Source organism: Narcine bancroftii, chromosome 3, assembly GCF_036971445.1.
Source record: "Narcine bancroftii isolate sNarBan1 chromosome 3, sNarBan1.hap1, whole genome shotgun sequence".
In the NCBI taxonomy this organism is placed as follows: Eukaryota; Metazoa; Chordata; class Chondrichthyes; order Torpediniformes; family Narcinidae; genus Narcine; species Narcine bancroftii.
In genome coordinates this window covers 261,056,298-261,076,907 of record NC_091471.1, presented here as the reverse complement: position 1 = coordinate 261,076,907, position 20,610 = coordinate 261,056,298, and the positions used below count along the sequence as shown (strand labels likewise).

General features: G+C 39.3%; 1 protein-coding gene across 10 annotated transcripts in view; it reads left to right on the top strand.

Annotated features, from left to right (window-relative positions):
- LOC138758626 (SURP and G-patch domain-containing protein 2-like) overlaps positions 1 to 18,087 on the top strand; it is a 35,237-nt gene extending 17,150 nt beyond the window's left edge. For 8 of the 10 annotated variants that reach the window (XM_069927863.1, XM_069927867.1, XM_069927865.1 and 5 more), the window contains 4 exons: positions 1,790 to 1,848; positions 8,513 to 8,649; positions 16,166 to 16,298; positions 17,936 to 18,087. In XM_069927863.1, coding sequence (XP_069783964.1) covers positions 1,790 to 1,848; positions 8,513 to 8,649; positions 16,166 to 16,298 — 329 coding nt within the window. In that variant the 3' untranslated portion in view covers positions 17,936 to 18,087. Of the gene's footprint in view, positions 1 to 1,789; positions 1,849 to 8,512; positions 8,650 to 16,165; positions 16,299 to 17,935 lie in introns of those variants that run through there. The other 2 variants (XR_011354360.1, XM_069927869.1) reach the window with 2 other exon arrangements.
- Positions 18,088 to 20,610: the final 2,523 nt, after the last annotated feature.

The following is a 20,610-nucleotide window of genomic DNA, read 5'->3' as shown; positions in this document are numbered from 1 at the left end:
TCTTCCCTAATGGCAAGACCTATCTGTCCTGGAGGAACAATAGAAAGTTATAATTTACAGACAAAATGTTTTAATTTTTGTTAGATCTGCTTTTTTTTTTCATCAAATAGCCAGCTATGATCCACCATTTCAGTTTTAAAAAGGTGTTGGGCTTTTATTTTGCTCCTCAATTTCGAGAATGGAATTTGAAGACATGACAACCTTGCATTAATGCTGCACCAACTATTCTTTTCCCTAATGTTAATCCAGCAGTTAATTAGAGGGCCCCTTAATTATGGTCATTGAATTCAAAGTTATTTGAGTAAATCTCTACAGTTTGCATGATAGAAAATTAACAAAAGCTCTACTGTGATCTGGGCCATATTCATGCAATTTGCACACTTTCTTAAGTGTCCCTCATAGCATCTAAATTCAGATTATATAAAATTTAAATTAAATAATTTAAATTCCATTATTAGATTTGAATATATATAGTATGTTATCAGATTTACACAAGATGAGTGAAATTGACTTTTACAGAATGGTTTAAAAGAAATGAATTCAGATTCATTGTCAGAATACATACATGACATCACATCAAAGATTCCTCTGTCCTGCGGGCGCAGCAGAATTACCACTAATGGATAGTGCAAAATATAAACTGTACACAGCGTAAGCATGTAAACAAATAAGAACTGTAAACCGAAAATGAATGTATAAAAACTGTGCAATACAGAGAAGAACAAAAGAAAATCAATAAAGGGCACAAGTGAGAGTCCTTAAATGAACCTCTGATTGAGTTTGTTGTTGAGGAATCTGATGGTGGAGGGGGAGCAGCTGTTCCTGAACCTGGTAATGTGAGTCTTGTGGCACCTACACCTCTTCCCTGATGGCAGCAGCAAGAACAGAGCGTGTGCTGGGTGGTGAGGGTCTTTAATAATTGCTGCTGCTCTCCGCCAGCATCATTCCATGTAGATGTTCTCAATAGTGGGGAGGGTTTTGCCTGTGATGTCCTGGGATGAGTCCACTACCTTTTGGAGGGCTTTACGCTCAAGGGTATTGGTGTTCGTGATGCATTTAGTGGAATGTAAATGAATATAGAGCTAAATGCAGAGGCCCCAAGGAAGGGTAAAACCAGCTCTTTGAAGTCTCCCAATCTTTGCTCACTCATGTTCTATGCTTCACATTGTTTAAAATTTTCCTCTGTGCCCAAAGACATCTGTCCCTTCTAATCTCCCCTCCATAGTCTGACAGTGGTTGAAATGTTTTCTGATAAGTCTGATTATTTCATAAATAGCTTTTGTATGTATCACTTCCATCAAAACTGCTCCGAAATATATAATCGCATTCAAAGTTACCTAAAAGCATGTTTTAAAATAATTTGTAGCTAACTTCTTTCAATGGAAAAAGATCCAAAATCTAAAGCCATATTGCAGAAGATTCAGTTTGAATATCCAAAATTCAAAAACTGAATTTCACTAAACCCAATGACTCTTCATAAAATATTAACAAATGTTATCAAAGCCAAGGCATGAATATAATCAATGAGTGTTTTTCTGAAAGATTTTGTATATTTTCATAGTAGTTATGTACATAAAATATTTTAAAACAAATACATTACAATGGATACATCAAAAACTCCGCAAATTTATTCAATTTTTATTCCAAAATCTAAAGTGTTTGGCACCTGGAAATTCTGTATGGAGATTTTTTTTAAATCATTAATCCAGAAGATTATATAGGTTACACTATTTATTTATTGACAAAACAATTGGTATAATTAATTTATAAGTCTATGCTATTGTTTCAGTTCGAGAGTTGAAGAGAATTGGTTATGACAAGCCAGCATACAAACCGAAGAAAAAGCCGGTAAGTTACCAGATGTCATTATATGCTCCTATATTTGGCCTTTCTACACCTGTACCCATCCTTTCAACCTTCAATATGATTCCCAATAAAACATATTTATCCTGTAGTTTAAAAAAAAAAGTTTTAACTTTGTGTTATTTATTTAGGAGCCTCTCCCATGCTTCTATTTCCTTGTGTTGTAGAAAGAATTTAATTTAATTTAAGTGAAGCCAAATAGTCTTTTTTAAGTTTTTCACATTTTCTTCCATTCTCTCCTTAAATTATTAACTTCAGCTAACTGGGCAGCATCTTTCATTGACTCAAAAGGTACCCTGGTAATTTCCTCCCCCCCACTTCAGGAGATACGAGTCCCATTAGCCACACTGATACTCCAGTGGAATACTGAATGAGAGGAGAAGGGACATTGTGGGGGAAGGCGGGAAACTGTAGAGATTAGCAAAAGGATAATGGAGGCTTCAGTTATCCAAATGTCGTCTGGAGTATTAATAGCACTAAGGTCAAAGGGAAGAATTTGTGCATTGTGTTGAGAAGCTTTCAATCTTAAAACTATTTTAACCCGAAAAGTGTTGTTAAATACTTCTGGGAACTAAGCCAGGTGAATTGCATCAAATATGAGTGGTGGGTTATTAAGAGAACAGCAATCATAAAAACGCAGTGTTCAGAGTAGCTGCAGAGAAAGATATGGAATATTCCAAAGGTGAAGTAGTGAATTGAGAAAGGCCACTTTTATTGAGATAAAAGCAAATCTGGTCCAAGTAAATTTGAATTAAAATTTGAATGCGAGGTCTTTGAAATAGAAATGTTTCACCTACAGACTAGGGTTATCCCTACATGTGAAGAGTCGGGAATTTACACTAAAAGATCCTTGGATGTCTAAAAAATGGAGAATAAAATACAGAGGAAAAAAAGAGCATACAACATATGTCAGGTTCCCATCGCAAGTGAGAAACAGACTAATGTAAGGTAGTTGAGAGGGGAATTAAAAAAAAGGAAGTTGAAGAGGCAGAGATCATGAGAAAATACTGGCAGCAAACATAAAAGGGAATCAAAAATATTCCATAGGAATGTGAAGAGGAAAATAATGGGGAACTGATCAAAGACCAGAAAGGAAAATGCTCATGAGGGCAGTAAATGGATATTTCACATCAGGCTTCATGAAGGAAGATTTTACTAAAAATTGACAAAGTACGAGAAAGGAGAGCTGCGTATAAAGTGGATAAATCATCTAAAACTGGCCTGCGTGAGATTCATCTGAGGTTGCTACAGGAGTTAAGGGAAGGAATTACAGAGGTAGTCAATCTTCCAAATATCTGAAGTGAGGATCTAAAAAAAAAACCCACGAGAAGGTTATTAGCAATAAACCCAGTCCAATCAGTTTAATATTGATAGTAAGCTATGTTCTAGAAATAATAAAGAGAGGTACAATTGGAAGCCACTTGGAGAAGCATAAAATTATTAGAGAAAGGCATTATAAGTTGTTAAAGGGGTAGATTGTATCTAACTGACTTGATAGAAATTTTTACTGAAGAAACAAGAGAGGGTAGAAGAGAGAAATGCAATTGATGTGGTATGCATAAAGCCTCAAATGAGTTAGATGTGCCAGATAACTGAAGAACATGGAATAAGGGACTATGGCATTATGGATAAAAAATTGGCAGATTAGTAGAAAATAGGATAATAAAGAAAGGTTATTTTTAGGAGTCAGTACAAGGATCAATTTATTGGTTGAATTGAAAGTCTAGTGAACTGAGAAGAGGATAATAATAGGACTACAACGAGATATGGGCAGGTAGATGGAAGGTAAAATCTCCTGTTTTTTTGGTAAAATAAATTAGAAGCAACATAAACTAGGGGGTACAATCCTAAACATGGTTCATCTGCTAAGGGATTTGGGCCATGGGTGCATATTTGCTGAAAGTTAAGAAAGTGGTTAAAAGGCAGACACAATCCTGAGCTTTATAAATAGAGAAATAGCAAGTGAAAGAAAAGAAATCATGAAGAAACTTGATAAGCCTTTGACTGCAGTGCTGGCCATCACATTTGAGGAAAAAAGTACAGTACAACTCCAGTTTTCCGAAAAATTTTTGGACCTGGAAGTGGTGTTTGTTCGGCTCCAAAAATGTTTTCGGGTAATTGAGGATTTCAGAAATCCTCATCTCTCCGAAAGATTTTGAAGTCAAAATGACGTCATTTCGTCTCCAAAAAATTTTGGATGAATGAGGATATCCAAAAACAATCAGAATCCTCCGTTATCCGAATTTTTTTCGGAGCCAAACTGACGTCACAGGTTGAAAAAAAATTTGGAAAATCCTTTGAGAAGAATTTTGTATTTTGGTGTTGGTTTTATCTTATTTTGTACTTAAAATCCTTCCTTTGCTGCTGTTTAAACACTGTTACAAGTGATTTGCTGTTACTACTGGGCTGTTTTTTTAAAAAAAAGACTAGTTATCTGAAAATATTGTTTGTACAAAATAGGCCCTATCCTGATCATTTTGGATAAATGGAGTTATACTGTATATACTCATGTAATCGTCAAATTTTTGGACAACTTTTTAGGCCAAAAAAAAAGGAGGAGGGATTTGACTTATACACAGGTCAAACTTTTGACCTCGATAAGTACTTGAGTTGTTCAATACATCAGGAGCTCAGATGGCCAGGACTGGTGATAAGTTCCCAGTCGTGGCATTAAGAGTTAGGATGGGTGGCTGGATGGGGCGAGGATCCATGGGTGGGAGGGGGGGGGAGAGGGTGGTTGGGGTGTCTGGAGCTCTGGTGGATGGGTGCCCAGGGAGAGGGTCTGCTGTCTGGGCATTGGGAGCTTGGATGGACAGGCATTTTCAAAAATAGGGGAGTTGACTTTTAGACAGGTCACACAAAAAAAAACAATCTCATGGTATCAACGATTTCACGAGTATTTGTGGCAAATGCTTTAGAAATATTGAAGGGTTTTCTTAAAATAACTCCACAACTTAAGTTAAATGGATAGTTAGAAAAGCTAGAATTGTTCTCCTTGGAGGTTTTGGGAAACTTTTTTAAAATCACAAAGGAAAGAAAAAGAAGAGTGTTTTCAATTGGTAGTGGGTCACAAACTAAATGTTGTATTCAAATGAGCTGGATAGGTATCTGAAAGGAAAGATCTTGTAAGGCTATGGAGACATGGCATGGATCTACCAGTATTATTGTTCTATAGACCCAGTTCAGACTTGATGGGCTCAATGTCTTTCTCTTGTGCTATGAACTGGTCATTAATTGGATTGCTATTTGGAAGTTCTCAGTTCAGGATAAGATTGAGTTTGTGATCCACTCCAGGGACAGCTTGTAATTCAAGTTGACACCTTCAGTGTGATTCTGAAGGAATCACTTTATATTTTTAAAAAAAATCTCCTGAGTGGAAGTAAAAGTTGCTTTGGGACTATTGAAAATAAAACAGAGCTTCCCCTGTCCTGAACTGATATTTGTCCATCAGCTAAGTTTAAAAAACAGATACACTGGCAATTGTCACTCTGCTGTTTGGGGGAGCTTGCACAATCAAATTGATAGTTTTATTTTAATCTTCACAAGAGTTCCAATGTGTTAAATTGAGACTAAAGCACTCTGGGATGAATTAAATTTGTGAAAAATCAGTCACTCTTTTTCAAATATCATGAGCCTTACAGGTACACTTCCTCACACATTGGGCACCCTTCAAAAGCTCTTTCTGACCATTTTTCATATGATCCCAGTCTCCAATACTTTCAACTCCAGAAAAAAGTGCAATGAAGTCCAAATCTCCATTCCCCATGAGCATGATGCTTCAAGTTAATGGATGGTGATCAGCAGTGATCTTTCATCCTGAACCCGGCAGACCAGAGGACTGAGCTTCAGATGTGGATCTCTGCCTTGGCCCCGGTGAACTACAGTACCCAACCTCCGACATGAACTCTCACTCTGAACCTAACAAGCCCACAGAACTTCAGCTTTGGACGTTGTTCTCCACCTTGGCCCCTGCAACCTACAGAACTGAGCCTCTGTCTCAAACTCCCATCCTGGCTCTGGGCTCCCATGAACCCTCCCTGACTAATGCCTGACTTCCCTAACCATCCCTTAGCCCCTCCCACTCTTCACCTCCTGATCCACCCCATTGACCCTCCTTCCAAACCCCTGCCTGGTCTTCACCATACATCTGACCTTCCCCTCTCTGAATGCTCTGTCCTCATGAAGGTCTTTGTTCCCTCTTTGCCTGCACATTAATGAGTCCTGTACACGACCCCCCCCCCCCCCCATGACAGATCCCTTCTCCCTCATTAAACCTTCTTCCTCCTGGACACCTTGTTCAAGACTTCTGCCTGTTCCAGACCTTTACATTTCCAACTGGTAACGAAACATCAACTGTAATGATTTCATGACTCCCCTCACTAATTTCAATCTCACCCCCCTCGGAATGTCTGGTCCTCCACTTTCTCTGCACTAATCCCACCCTTACATAATACCCATAGACAAGAATAGTGCTGGTCTGGCACACTGACCTCTATCTGGCCAAAGCCAGACAACAACTCTCAGACACCTCTTACTTACCTCTCCAACAGGACCCCACCAAAACTCATCAAACCAGTATATCACACACCATCACTGAACTCATCTCCCTAGCACAGCCTCCAAGCTCATTATTTCCCAACCCTGCACTGCCCATTTCTACCTCCTACCCAAGATCCACAAAGCTAGTTGCCCAGAACACCCATTGTGTTCGCATGCTCCTGCCCCACTGAATTGGTGTCTGTTTAACTCGACTCTGTTTTACCTCCCCAGACTCTTCCCCACCTACATCCGGGTCACTTCACATGTCCTCCATCACTTCAACAACTTCCTCATGTTTAAGATAGACATCCAATCACTGTACACCTCCATCCCCTATATCAAATATCTCAAAGCCCTTCATTTCTCTCTGGACAATAGACTCAACCATTTCCCCTCCATTACCACCCACCTCTGGCTGGCAGAACCCTTTGGCTTATCCCACTTTCTCCAGGTCAAAGGGATAGCCATGGGTACTCTCATGAGCCCCAGCTATGCCAGCATTTTTGTTGGCTAAGAAGAGCAATCCAGGCTACATCTACCCTGACAAGGCCCCTCAACTCTTCCTCCGCTACATTGACTACTATTTTGGTGCTGCCTTATGTACCTATGTTGAGCTCATTAACTTTATCCACTTTACTGCCACCAACTTCCACCCAGATCACAAATTCACTTGGTCCATTTCAAGCAACACTCGCCCTTTTCTCCATCTCTCTCTCCCTCCATCTTGGAAGACAAACTCTCAACAGACATCTTCGACAAATCCACCATCTCCCACACCTCTTCACACCCTGTCCTCTGTAAGGATTCCATTCCTTTCTCTCAATTCCTCCATCTCTGACGTATTTGCTCCCAGGTCAAGGTCTTCCATGCCAGATCATCAGAGATGTCCTCCTCCTTCAAATATTATGGCTTTCCCTCTACCATCATCAATATGGTCCTCATCTGCATATCCTCCATTACCCACACATCTGCCCTGGCCCCCTCCACATCAAGGACATGATTCCCCTTGTTCTCACCTACCACCCCACCAGCATCTGTGTCCAACATATCCTCTGATATTTCTGCCACCAATTACGTGATCCCAGCACCAGATACATTTGCCTCCACCTTCCGTAGGAGCTGCTCTCTATGATTCCCTGCCCACTTCTCCCTCCCAACCAATCCTGTGACCTCAAGAGAGGCTTCACTTGTGCCCACTCCTCCTCCCTCAACAGCATTCATGCCTTCCAAATAATGCAACATTTCACTTGCGAATCTGCAGAGGTCATCTACTGCATCCAATGCTCCCGTTGTGGTCTCTACATTGGAGAAACTGGGTGCAGACTGGAAGATTGCTTTGTTGAGCACTTCGGCTCTGTCCACCATAGTAGCGTGGATCTCCAAGTGGCCACCCATTTTAATTCCCCGACCCATTCTTTTGCTGATGTGTCTGTCCATGGTCTCATGCACTACCAGACTGAGAAATTTGAGGAACAACACCTTATCTTCTGACTGGGCACTCTCCAATCGGATTACATTAACATCAACTTCTCCGGTTTCTGTTCATCCTTTCCCCTTCTTCCTGTCGCCTTTACCCAGCTTGCGCTCTCTCTCTCTCTCTCTCTCTCTCTCCCTCTCCCCTTTTCCCTCTATCTCTTTTCACAGAACCAAAATTAATTCTCATCTCCCTTCTTATCATAACCAATTAACATCATGTGTTCATCTGGACTCCTCCCCCCCCCCCCCCCCACTGCCAGTTTTCAGTCTTTATCCTGATGCCTTCCTGTCCTTTGCTTATACCTTGAAGAAGGGCTCAGGTCTGAAATGTCTTTCCCTCCTATGGATATTGTGAGATCAGATGAGTTCCTCTAGCATTTCTGTGTGATTTTATCAGCAGAGCCCAGACTGGTTACATCCTACACAGGATGCTGAGAAAAAAACTCAACCCACTAAATTATCACTTTGGCTAAATTTAGCGAAATCAGCACAGACTAAAGAAGCAACCTTCCAGATTGCTGAGATTGAGACCAAATGATTACCCATTGAGCCATTCAGGAACCCTGGTTCTGGTTAAATTGATCTGCATTTGCTTGTATGAAAGATTTATTCTGAGCAACTGCTTCTCTTTCAGAAAACTGAGGATGTAAATTATGTCAAAAACAAACTGGCAACGGACAACCTTGGGTACCAGATGCTGCAGAAGATGGGCTGGAAGGATGGAGAGGGACTGGGCTCAGATAAACAGGGCATCAGAGATCCCGTCAACAGGTATAATTGATGGTGGGGCTGGATTGGACAAGATTGGACGGTATGCCCCCCACCTCCCCCACACATCTGGATTCTGGTTTCAAACTCGGCCAGAGCTCCTGTAATGAAAAGTTTCCTTTGGGGTCTTGACACAGACATCATTCTTATCAGTGGGATAAAGTTTTGTTAGTAGTTCGTGGTTTGCATACATTTCCTTCATGTTGGAACAAGAAACTTGCATTTCAATCATTGGCGTTTCCGAGACATTGGTAAGGCTGAATTTGGAGTATAGTGTGCAGTTTTGGTCACCTAACTGCAGAAAAGATATCCATAAGGTAGAAAGAGTGCAGAGAAGATTTACTAGGATTTTGCCTGAACTGTGTTACAAGGAAAAGTTAAACAGGTTACAACTTTATCCCTAGACCATAGGAAGATGAGGGAGGGTTTGATAGAGGTATTTAAAATTCAGGGAGATTGACAGAGTGAATGTCGATAGGTCTTTTCCACTGAGGTAGGTGAAATACTAAACCAGAGGACATGGGTTAAGAGTGAAAGGGGAAAAAGTCAAGGGGGAGGGTGAGGGGAACTTCTCCAAATAGAGAGTGGTGGGAGTATGGAATGAGCTGCCACGTGAAGTGGTGAATGCAGGCTCAATTTTAACATTTAAGAATAATTTGGATAAGTACATGGTTGAGTGGGTTATGGAGGGCTATGGACTAAGTGCAGGTCAGTGGGATTAGACAAAAAACATGGTTCAGCACAAATTAGAAGGGCTGAAGGAGCCTGTTTCTGTGTTGTAGCATTCTATGTTTCTATCATGGCATTTCCTGAAAGATTTTGTATGTTTAATCAGACACTTACATTGTTCTAAATGCTAAAAATATATGCCAAGCGAAACACAAAAAACGGCAGTTGCTGTGATTGTAGTAAAAATTAGGTACTTTGAAAAAGTATTGATTATATATCTCTACCTGTTATGGTTCCTCCAGCATTTTTGTGTTTTTACTAAAATGTTTGTCAAATCTGCTTAGCCTCTCCCTTGTATGACAAATCCACCAGCAATCATTCTGTGCATATGAGTCGTACTTCTTTTATTGCAAATGTATCCTTTCTTAGATCAGCAGACCAGAACTGAACACAATATTCCAGTTGCTGTCTCACCCTGGCTCTCTATAATTCAAAAATTTCCTCTTGCACTAAAGGCCCATCTACAGTTAAGTTTCCTAATCATTTGGTAAACATTTTTTTAAATTTAGGCGTATAGTACGGTAAGAGGCTATTTCGACAGATGAATCCATACTGCCCAATTTACATATTGCCCATTAACCTACACCCCCAGTACATTTTGAACGGTTGTAGGAGTCTGGAGTCTGGAGTCTGGAGTCTGGAGTCTGGAGTCTGGAGTCTGGAGTCTGGAGTCTGGAGTCTGGAGTCTGGAGTCTGGAGTCTGGAGTCTGGAGTCTGGAGTCTGTGTGTTCCCCCCCCCCCCCCCCCCATCGGGAGAAAACCCACACAGACACAGGAAGAACGTACAAACTCCTTATGGTGCGGAATTCAAACACGGACCAGTCCTGATCGCTGGCGTTGCGCTAACTGCAACGCCAATTTATGGCAATTTTCAATGATTCATATACAAGACACCCAAGTCTCTGTGCACAAAATCCTTTCAAATCCTTGTATTTAAAAAAAATCCATCTATCCCATTGCTGATTCATAGCCCTGTGTTTACACTGTAACTTAATTTTTTTAACAGCAAATTTGGATAATATTACATTTGATCCTGTCATCTTACATTACTATAGATTTTGAACAACTGGGACCGCAACACCCATATTTGCTTAAGGTAATCTGTTTATCCCATCTGTTCAATCTGTTAACCAATCCTCAATCCATATCAGTATTTTACCCACAAACTGTTTCCATTAATTTTGTTTAAAAATCCCTTGTATTTTATCAAAGACCTTCAGAAAGTAAACACACCACATCCACTGATTCCTCCTATTGATATGTGATTTCCAACTTGATAAAGATCTAATAGGTTGGTCAAGCTGGACTCCTTTCTAAGACCTAATCTATGACACTGCCCAATCCTATTGTGTCAGATCCCCATTACCACTTCCTTAATAACAGGCTGGCAATATCAGGCTAACTGGTCAATAGCTCTTGTTTTTTTTTTTCTGTCCCTCCTTTCTTAAATAATGGGGTTTAATTTGTGACCTCCCAATCTGTAGGAACCATTCTAGAATCTAATGACAACCAGTAAGAGGATTATATCCAAGAATTCCTGACAACAACAATTCTGATAGACAAGCTGGTAGAGAAGACGTACAAGATATTTTGCTTTAATTAGTGAAGGCATAAGGATTTAAGAGACCGGGTATGACATTAGTTAGGCAAGAGCAGGAGCATTGTGTGCCCATGCTTTAGCAAGAATGTGATTTCACTGAGAGGGTTTGAGGAAACTCACCTGAATGTTGCCTGGAGACACAAGAAACTGCAGATATAGGAATCTGAAGCAAAACCTTTGTGGGTTGAGCAACATCTGTTTTTTTTGGGGTGGGTGGGGAGTGTCAACTTTTCAGCTCAAACCCTTTAATTTAGACTTCTTTGACCCGCTGAGTTCTTTCAGCATCATGTTGCCTGGGATCAATTGTTCCAGCTATAAGGAAAAATGTGGTCATCTTATTTTCTTTGGAGCAGAGAATGTTAGTGGAGCACGTGATTAAAATGTAGTAAATTACGAGGTAGATAATAAGTAACCTCTCTTTGATAGATGGGGCATGGATTAAAGTAAAAGATTTAAAAATTTAGAGGAGATTTAAGGAAAAATCTTTTCACTGTAAGGATGGTTGAAATCTGGAATGCAATGCTGTTGTGGAGACAGGTACTTCTCAACTATTAAGAAGCACTTTGATTATAAATTGAAAAGCCATTGCATAGAAGGAACAGGCCAAGTGCATGTAAATGGGATTAGCATCAATAGGTCAACAGACACGGACTGTAACTATTTCCACCACTAGTTCAAACCACTAGGATGCATGGCGATGGGTCTTTAGAATTTTCAGTCTCCGTAACTTTTCCATTGCTAATTGTTGACCACTGCTAATTTCTTTCGGCTATGAATTTACTCAGGACCTGTAGTCTTTTTTTTATTTCCAATAAAATTTCTTTATATGCTTTCTTAAAGCCAGAGACAATTTTTTTGTTTAATTTTTGTGCCGTTTCCTTATTCACTGATCTTTTAAAACAAAATATTTACACCCAAATTGACCTTCAACCTTTTTTTTTGGAATGTTGGAGAAAACTGGAACACCTGGGAAAAACCCACACAAAAATCATTACTAACTCCTACAGGCAGGGTCGGATGCAAACCCGAGTCGCTGGCCCTGTAATAGTGTTTGGCTAACTGTGCCGCCCAATAATAACTTCTCAAAACTTGGTCTTTAAGGGATCAACATTAAAATTAATAGTTTCCTCTTTTCTCTCTCTCTCTCTCTCTCACACACACACACTATATATATATATATATATATATACACACACACACACACACACACACACACTGTATACACAAACATATATGCAGTATATTTTCATGTATAGTATACATATAGTAGACTTGTATGTACACATACAGATACATATATACATACAGTATACACATACAGTCTTCATACATAGATACACATATATAGTATACATGCAATCACACATGTATACAGTATACACATATAGATACAGTATTCACATAGATACACACATATGTATACAGTATACATATACAGTATTCACATAGATACACACATATGTATACAGTATACATATACAGTATTCACATAGATACACACATAAATATGTATACAGTATACACACATATATACAATATTCACATAGATATACACACACATACATATACAGTATACACACATGTATACAGTATTCACAGATACACACACACACACACACACATAAATATATATAGTGTACACACAATGTTTATCTGGTATACGTGTGTATAAGTATGTAAATACTGTATAAAAACTCTGTTTATGTCATGTTAGGATTCTTTGTATTCAACTTTTTCTTTTTTAATGTCTTGGCCCTCTGTTTAAATCTGAAATGTTCATTATGCTCAGGATGACTTTTTTGGGATCATTATCTTTTCCTTTGATCTAATATAACTACTGTTGATAGTAACAAGTTGCCCACTTTTCACTTTTTTTAAATTGCCTTAAGGCAATATATATTTGTAAACTATGTATTCATTCTTTAAATGATGCTTTGTGTGAATTATTTTGATTTTCAGATTTATAACTGGTTTCCAGTTGGACCAATCTCTTAAAATCTATATAGATTATGATTACTGGTCCTTAAAGACCCTTAACTACCAGATCATCAATTTCCCCTTGCTCAAAACACATAACTAAATCTAAAATAGCCTGTTTCTTCAATAACCATCTCTTGAATTAGTTCTCCACAGTATTATTGCTCAGTTTAAAACTAGATTGAATAGTAAATCTTTACATTTGCAATATCATTTTTTGATTTAGTCGATGGCCCAGCATTATCATTACTGTTTGGGGACCTATGTACAATTCTCATCCATGTTTTCTTGCCCTTGATGGTGCATGCCTGTAAGTATTAAACATTAGGGTGCAGTGCTGGTGGGAAAGGGTCTGTCGTGTAAAATGTTGTAGTGCAGAACTGGTAAATAGTGAGCTAACAATGAATGACACTGGGATGCTTTACTGGTGGGTGCATTTGCCTTTGTACAACATTGCAATGCACTACTGGTGGATATGGTCTGTCACTGTATTACAAGTATATAATTTTTGGAAGAAAGAACTGCAAATGATGTAAATCCAAAACAAAAATGCCTAAAGCACACCACATCAATAGAAAGAGAAACAGTCAAACTTTTGGATCGAGAACCTTCATCAGAACTGGAAAAGTGAGAAAACAAGCATTGAATTGTGGAGCTTGGAGATAACTGTGTGAAGTCAACCAAAATTGTCAAAATGATAATGCTTCAAAAAAAGGCAGCTGGAGGCAGTGAAGAAAAGTTAAACAGAAAAGTGCAACCACATCAGCAGAAAGGAAAAAAAATGGTCAGCTGAAATGATCAAATTCAGTATTAAGCCCTAAGAGCTTCAACATACCCAGACCAAAATTATGGTGTTGTCCTCAGATTTATTGTCAGAGTATATACATGACATCACATGTAACCCTGAGATTACTTTTTCCTGCGGGGGCGGCAGAATTTCCCCTAAATGGTAGTGCAAAAATTAGCTGCACACAGCATAAGCATGTAAACAATCAAAAGAACTGTATAACAGATAACGAATGCCAACAAACTGCAATACAGGAAGAGCAAAGAAAATCAATAAAATTCACAAGAGTCCTTAGGTGAGTCCCTGATTGAGTTTCTTGTTAAGGAGTCTGATGGTGGAGGGGGAGCAACTGTTCCTGAACCTGGTGGTGTGAGTCTTGAGGCATCTATACCTCTTTCATGATGGTAGCAGCAAGAACAGAGCACGTGCTGGGTGGTGAAGGTCTTTGTTAGCATTGTAGATATTCTCAATAATGGGGGTGGGGTTTGCCTGTGATGTCCTGGGCTGTGTCCACTCCCTTTTGGAGGGCTTTATATGCAGGGGTATTGGTGTTCCCATATCAGACCATGATGCAGCTGGTCAGCACACTTTCCATCTCACACATCAAGATCATATTGCATATTGTTGATGGAGCAATGTAGGAAACTGAAGACAGGTTAGAGTGGAGCAGGATGGGAGAATTAAAGGGTCCTGCTGCAGGGTGCTCAGGTCAACTAATGGGACTGAACAGCTGGAGAGTGGCTTCTTGCACTGTGTAATCCAATAGCTATCTGTATTTGGTTTCTCCGATGTTGAGGAGATTACAGAGTGACCACTGAGTACAATGCATTAAATTGGGAAAAAATGCAAGTGAATTGCTGTTTTTCATGAAAAGACTGTTATGTCCTGGATGAGAGGAAGGAAATTGGTAAAAGAATAGATATTGTATCTCCTGCAGTTGCATAAAAGCATTAAAAAAATAGGAGCAGGTCAGGCATTTAGCCCAAAAAACCTGTTCTGCCATACAAGAAGATCAAGGCTGATCTGGCTGTGGACTTGGTTTCACTTACCTGCCATTTCCCTATAACTCTTAATTCCCCTACCATGTGAAAATCTATCTAACTCTCTATTGCTTCTTTCGGGAGAAAATTCCACAGAATCACTATTCCTCATTTCCTCCTCATCTCTCTCCGAATCTACTCACCCAAATCTTGAGGCTGGCTATGTGCCCTAGTTCTAATCTCAGCTACCAATAGAAACAACTTTCCAGTCTCTAACATCTATCCCTTTATAATTTTGTTTTTTCCAGGTGACACAATCTTTCCTCATAGCCTACCACGCACCTCCCCCCCCCCTCCAAAATCCCTGGAATTAATTTCCTCAACTCTGCATTTAAAGCCAGTACATATTTTCTCAAGTAGAAAGACAAGAACTGCACATGGTACTCCAGGCATGGCCCCACCACTATCCTGTACAGTTGCAGCAAAATGTTTCTGTTCTGGCTGAGAACAGAGCAGAAATGAGGGGAAAAAGGAGACTTGAGAGCCTTATTGACTGGTCCAGGGAAATACACAGTTGAAGAAAAGTGACCTTTATTCTACTCTCCCTTTCAGAATTCCAAAGGGGTCATTCTCATAGGTTACTGCTCCTTTTTCTTTTCGCAGATGTAATGATAATGAGATTATAGTCATACACATTGTACAATGTACATATGCAGTGAAATTCTTGCTGCAGTTGAGTATGTTACTTTGTTTACAAAAACTTTTTAAAAACTACAATATTATGTAATTGAATTAAAAAGAGACAATAATACAAAAAGATAGATAATATTCAATTATCCTAGTGCAAATCGAGAGAAGACTATCCTTTTGTGGTTTTGGAGCAGTCCCTTACTAATGTAACAAGAATCTGATAGCTATTTGAAAGAAACTGTTCTTGAACCTAAAGGCGACAGTCTTCAGGTTTCTGTACCTTCTGTCTGAAGGTAGCAGTGGGAAAAGGTTGTGACCAGGGTGATGGGAATCCTTTATAATGTTGGCTGGCTTCTTCCTGTTTCAATTTGCTTTGTTTTTGTCTCCAGGTGGGTTTTTTAAAATATTTGTTACCTTGGCAACTTTTCTCTGCACCCTATGTTCCCTCCAATTATCTGCAACTTAACACAGTTGTTTTCTTTTGCTTTTCTGGTTTGATGAAGTGACATTGGCCCAAAATATGGGCCCTATTTTCTCTTCCCACAAGTACTGCTCGACTACCAAATACTTCCCACAAATACTGCTCGAGTGCTTGCAGCATTTTCTGTTATCATTACAAGATAAATACTGATGAGTGACAGATCTATTGTTGTAATAGAAGTTGAAGAAATAAATACAGCTTCTCCCATTAGCTCCTATGTCTTGATTTCAATTCTTTCTACTAGAAATCTTTCAAGGTAGCTCTCTCTCCCATAGGGGTGTGACATCAACAGGCAGGTCTGGGCTGGGAGTTGGTGCATCAGAAGAGAGAGATGATGGGGATAACGAATTTGCAACTTTTCGCAAACGGATGATGATGGCGTTCAGAAGCAAACTGTTAAATTCTTAGGTATGTATGTCTCTGTGAAGGATGTGGAATAACCAAGTGAGATCTTGAGAGTGTCAAAACTGGCTTCTGAAAAGTCTCAATTTTTATGCTTTTGTTCATGTGAAGTGTACAGCTGTGTATCAGACCATTCTGGGCATCTGATCCACATTGGTGTTAATGTTCATCTTCCTATCCTACATTATAAAATCCCATCCATGTATTCTGCTCTTTGCTCCCTGACTGTTTAACCACAATTCCTTCAAATGCACTGCTGCTTTCAGCTTCCAACACTTTGCCAAGCTAATTCCACATTCTCTGAGTAAAGGCACTTCTTCTTAATTCCCTATTAGATTTGTACCTTGGCTTCTATCACTTGTTTATGATGGCAGAGGGGAATCAAAACCAGGTTTCCATCAGATTTCAGATTTATTGTCAGAGTACATTCATGACATCACATACAACCCTGAGATTCTTTTCCTGGGGACAAAGCAAAATTACCACTTATTGGTAGTGCAAAAAACTACACCATTAACACATAGACAAAGAAAGAAATGTAAACAAACTGCTATACAGAGAGGAAACAAATTCAAAAAATGTCCTTAAATAAGTTGCTGATTGATTTTATTGTTGAGTCTGATGGAGCAGTTTCTGAATCTGATGGTGTGTCCACCTGCTTCACCTCTGTCAGCTGCTTCTATTGATTCACTGCATTATGTGAAGTGCATTTATTCTTAAATGTTAACACGGAAGGTGTGGCTTTAATGATTTCATTATTAGTATAGCCTGCCATCCACTGGGTGAAGTATCGGGGCAAATTCAGACAATCATACTATCGTATGGAATGGTATGTACCTTCAGAAGAATTACAGTCCTTGTCTCCCAGCACCCTGAGGTGAGGTGGGTGCAATCTGGCAGGGAGATGGTAAAATGGGAAAAAATGAATAATGAACGAAACCAGTTTCAGAGTGTGAATTATAAAGAGAATTATACTGAAGATGTTGGACTGAATTTCCTTTAATGCTATTTCCATTGCTAAGCTTTACCATGGTGCTTATCATATTGTGTTTGGTGTAGCTTCACAACTCAATTACCAAGGAGTGCTGGACATCACTTACCCTTGACCTTGCCCCTCCCGCAGCTGTACTTATCAAATAGAGTAGAAGTCCTAAAAATCCGGACTGCTCGGGGTTTGGGTTAGTCTGGATTTTTGGATTTTCCAGATTCTCGGGCAGTAACTTTAAAATTCAAATTTAAGGAGGAATAAAGAAGAGATAAACCAGGTAAATTTTGATAGTTTATTCATTAGCAAATACTGCACGCTTCATTTATCAAAATTAGCAGTTTTAAAGAAAAGTCAACGCTTGACAAAAATATAAACATAATTTTTTTCACAACAGAAAAAAACTGTGTATTGCTTGAAATTATGTTTATAAACGAACATTGTAAAATAAAAAAAAGTATACAATTGAATTTCTTTGCGATAAGAATATATCTATTAAGCGTGGCCCCTTGTTGCCACTGTGCATCTGTGGCCCTTACACACGCATACAAAAATCTAAATTGAAAAAGTTTGTGAGTTTTCAAAGTCCACATTTTTGAGTGGTCTAGATTTTTGGACTTGTACTGTAATTCCTATTTGATTATTATTTTTATTTCAGGTTAATGATGAGCTCGTGATGGAATTGCTGGAAAGTGGAGGATGGTCTTCATAGCACAGGTTGAGAGGGTTGGAGGCCACATGAAATAAAAAAAGACCTGAAAAACTGCAGAATGTTTATAATAAAAACTTATCCTGCTGGAGCCCACTATACCTGGTGACTTGCTGCATTGATAACTTGCTATATGTGGTAACTTGATAATTCACTGTACCTGGAGACTCGTACACATTAACCTGGTAACTCGCTATATTTAGTAACCTGGAAACTTGCTGTACATGGTAACCAGGTAACATGATCAGTGTTCACAGTAGCCTGGTAACTCTGTACCTAGTAATCCAGTAGCTCACCTGATAATTTACTATGCCTGGTAACTTGGTGTATGTGGAACTCATTGTGCCTGGAAACCTGGTTGTAGTATATGTGATAATGTGGTAACTCAGTATACCTTGCAGCCCATCATGTCACGGCAGAATACGGTGCTCCAGTTGGATAATTTTGGATATCCAATAATGATTGGGTTCGTATGTTTATGGTGTTTCTGGTTGGACCCAGCTGTACACACATGATCCCCTTGATGTCAGAGGATGAACTAATTATAGGAGATCTACAATGCTCTTGTTTCACTTTCTACATTTTTTTAAAAAGATGTCTTACAGAGTTCTCCTATTTAGATATCAATGTTTCTCTCAATGGATGGACTGGACAGTCCCTATTCCTATCACCCAGTGTTAGCTTTTCTTGCCTGCAGTCCATATTGAGGTAATGATCCTGGGTTCACAGTTGCACACTTTGGCCTTAGGTAAGTATCTGACTTGGATGCATGAAAATTTGCAGTTAGGATTTGCAAGTTAAAGGTAAAGAGCTGGTGTCAGCCAAATATTACTTGCCACATACTTACAAACTGTCCGTGTAAAGAGTGTTCAGGACAACACATGTTAACCGAGCAATGGTCACCATTGCTTACTTTGGTTTGAGGAAAGAACTTTACACTATCACAGGAGAAATCAAAATGAAGCATGTAGAAGAGAAAACTACAGTTTTTTTTTAAACAGCCAAGTGGGAACAGGTTTTGTGGTACCATTTATGAAAAGAAAACTCATTTACAGTCCTGCCACTAGAGGTAGCTTTGCCCTTCCCGAATTCGACTGAAACTACAGTGACTTTCCTAGGCGCTTGGTCTTCAAATGACATTAGCCCCCCATCTCTAAACCTATGTGCCCAAATCAGGCAGCAACCATGGTAAATATTTTCGGAGGCATTAAAACATGAAAAGGTATGTGGCCCTGTATGTATAGGGGAAGGGAAGGGTTGCATAAGTCCTGTGTGGGACTGTGTAGTCTTGGTAAAGGGGTGGGTGAAGAAGTCACAGGACTAGCCCGAGTTTGGAACAATAGCCTGATAAAGAGAACACTCCATGATGTTAAATCTCTTAGAGAGCTTTGAGTTGCAGTATTGTACTGAAGTGCTTGTTCAGACTCCTGTACCATTTTCTTTACTTAGCTTTACCATTGTGTTGTGTTATTTATAAGTAGTATTGTGGTGTTGCCTCACTTAATTCAATCACCGTGCATGTAGCACACAAAGTGGTGATGTAACTTCTCACCCCTGACCTTGCCTTCCCTGCAGGTAGTATACAGGTGCCACTTGCAAACAACATTTTTAATTGTGAACAAGTTGGAAAGAGTGGCAGTTTCAAACGGATGTGAAATTTATAATCTGGCTCTACTGTACAAAAAAAATAAAGCAAATGTGCTTAAATTGTCTGTGTGTGGCTCTCTCTCTCTCTCTCTCTCTCTCTCTCTCTCTCACTATGGCACACGAGCACATCCAATGATTCAGCCACTTTATGCAAAAATTGATCCCATTAATAGCAACAGGTTGAAGGACCAGTTAGTCTAGAGTTGACTATGGAAATAGTTTGAGGTGGTCAATGAGTGTGATCACTACTTCCATTCTAATCATAATATTCAATCTGATCCTGGCAGCAGGCAAACAGGGTCCGTTTCATCATCAGTGAGCTGGTTTGTCTCACAACAGGACAGCTGTTGCATTCTTTACCCAACAACAGAATCAGCGTGGATGGCCTTGATCGCACTCTTAAGCAGTGCATGTACCCACATCCAAAAAGGTTGAAGGATGTAATGGAGAGATGGGTGGATTTAAATACAAATGCCTCAATATGGACAATTTATCGAGCGATCCGGAGGTTGTGCATGAATTCACAGCTTCAATAACACTTGACTACTAATTTTTTTCAAAAGGTTTGATTCCTGAAAAATTTTCAAGCTGAATGCAAAGATAATTTCAGATTTGCTGTATCACGGAGGAAGTTGAGAAACATTAAATTTGACTTTTATTGATTTTAGCATGTTTATTTACATAACATTGCTGACATATTGTGTTGGTTCAACTGACCTAAAATGTTTTGCTACTGATTTTCATTAGTACTCAGCATCTGATGCCTCTCATGTCAGTGACCAACAATAGTTGGCCAGCATTGATGGATTCCAGTTCCCTTGATATCACGATCGCAAAGTCCTGGTGAAATATTTCACCATGTTCGTCACTGACTGTACCAAGATCAGCAGGGAAGAAGTCCAACTGCAAATACAGAAAATGAATTTTCAACAACACGTTGCACTTCATAGTTTTGTATGCTTGAAGCAGATGACAGG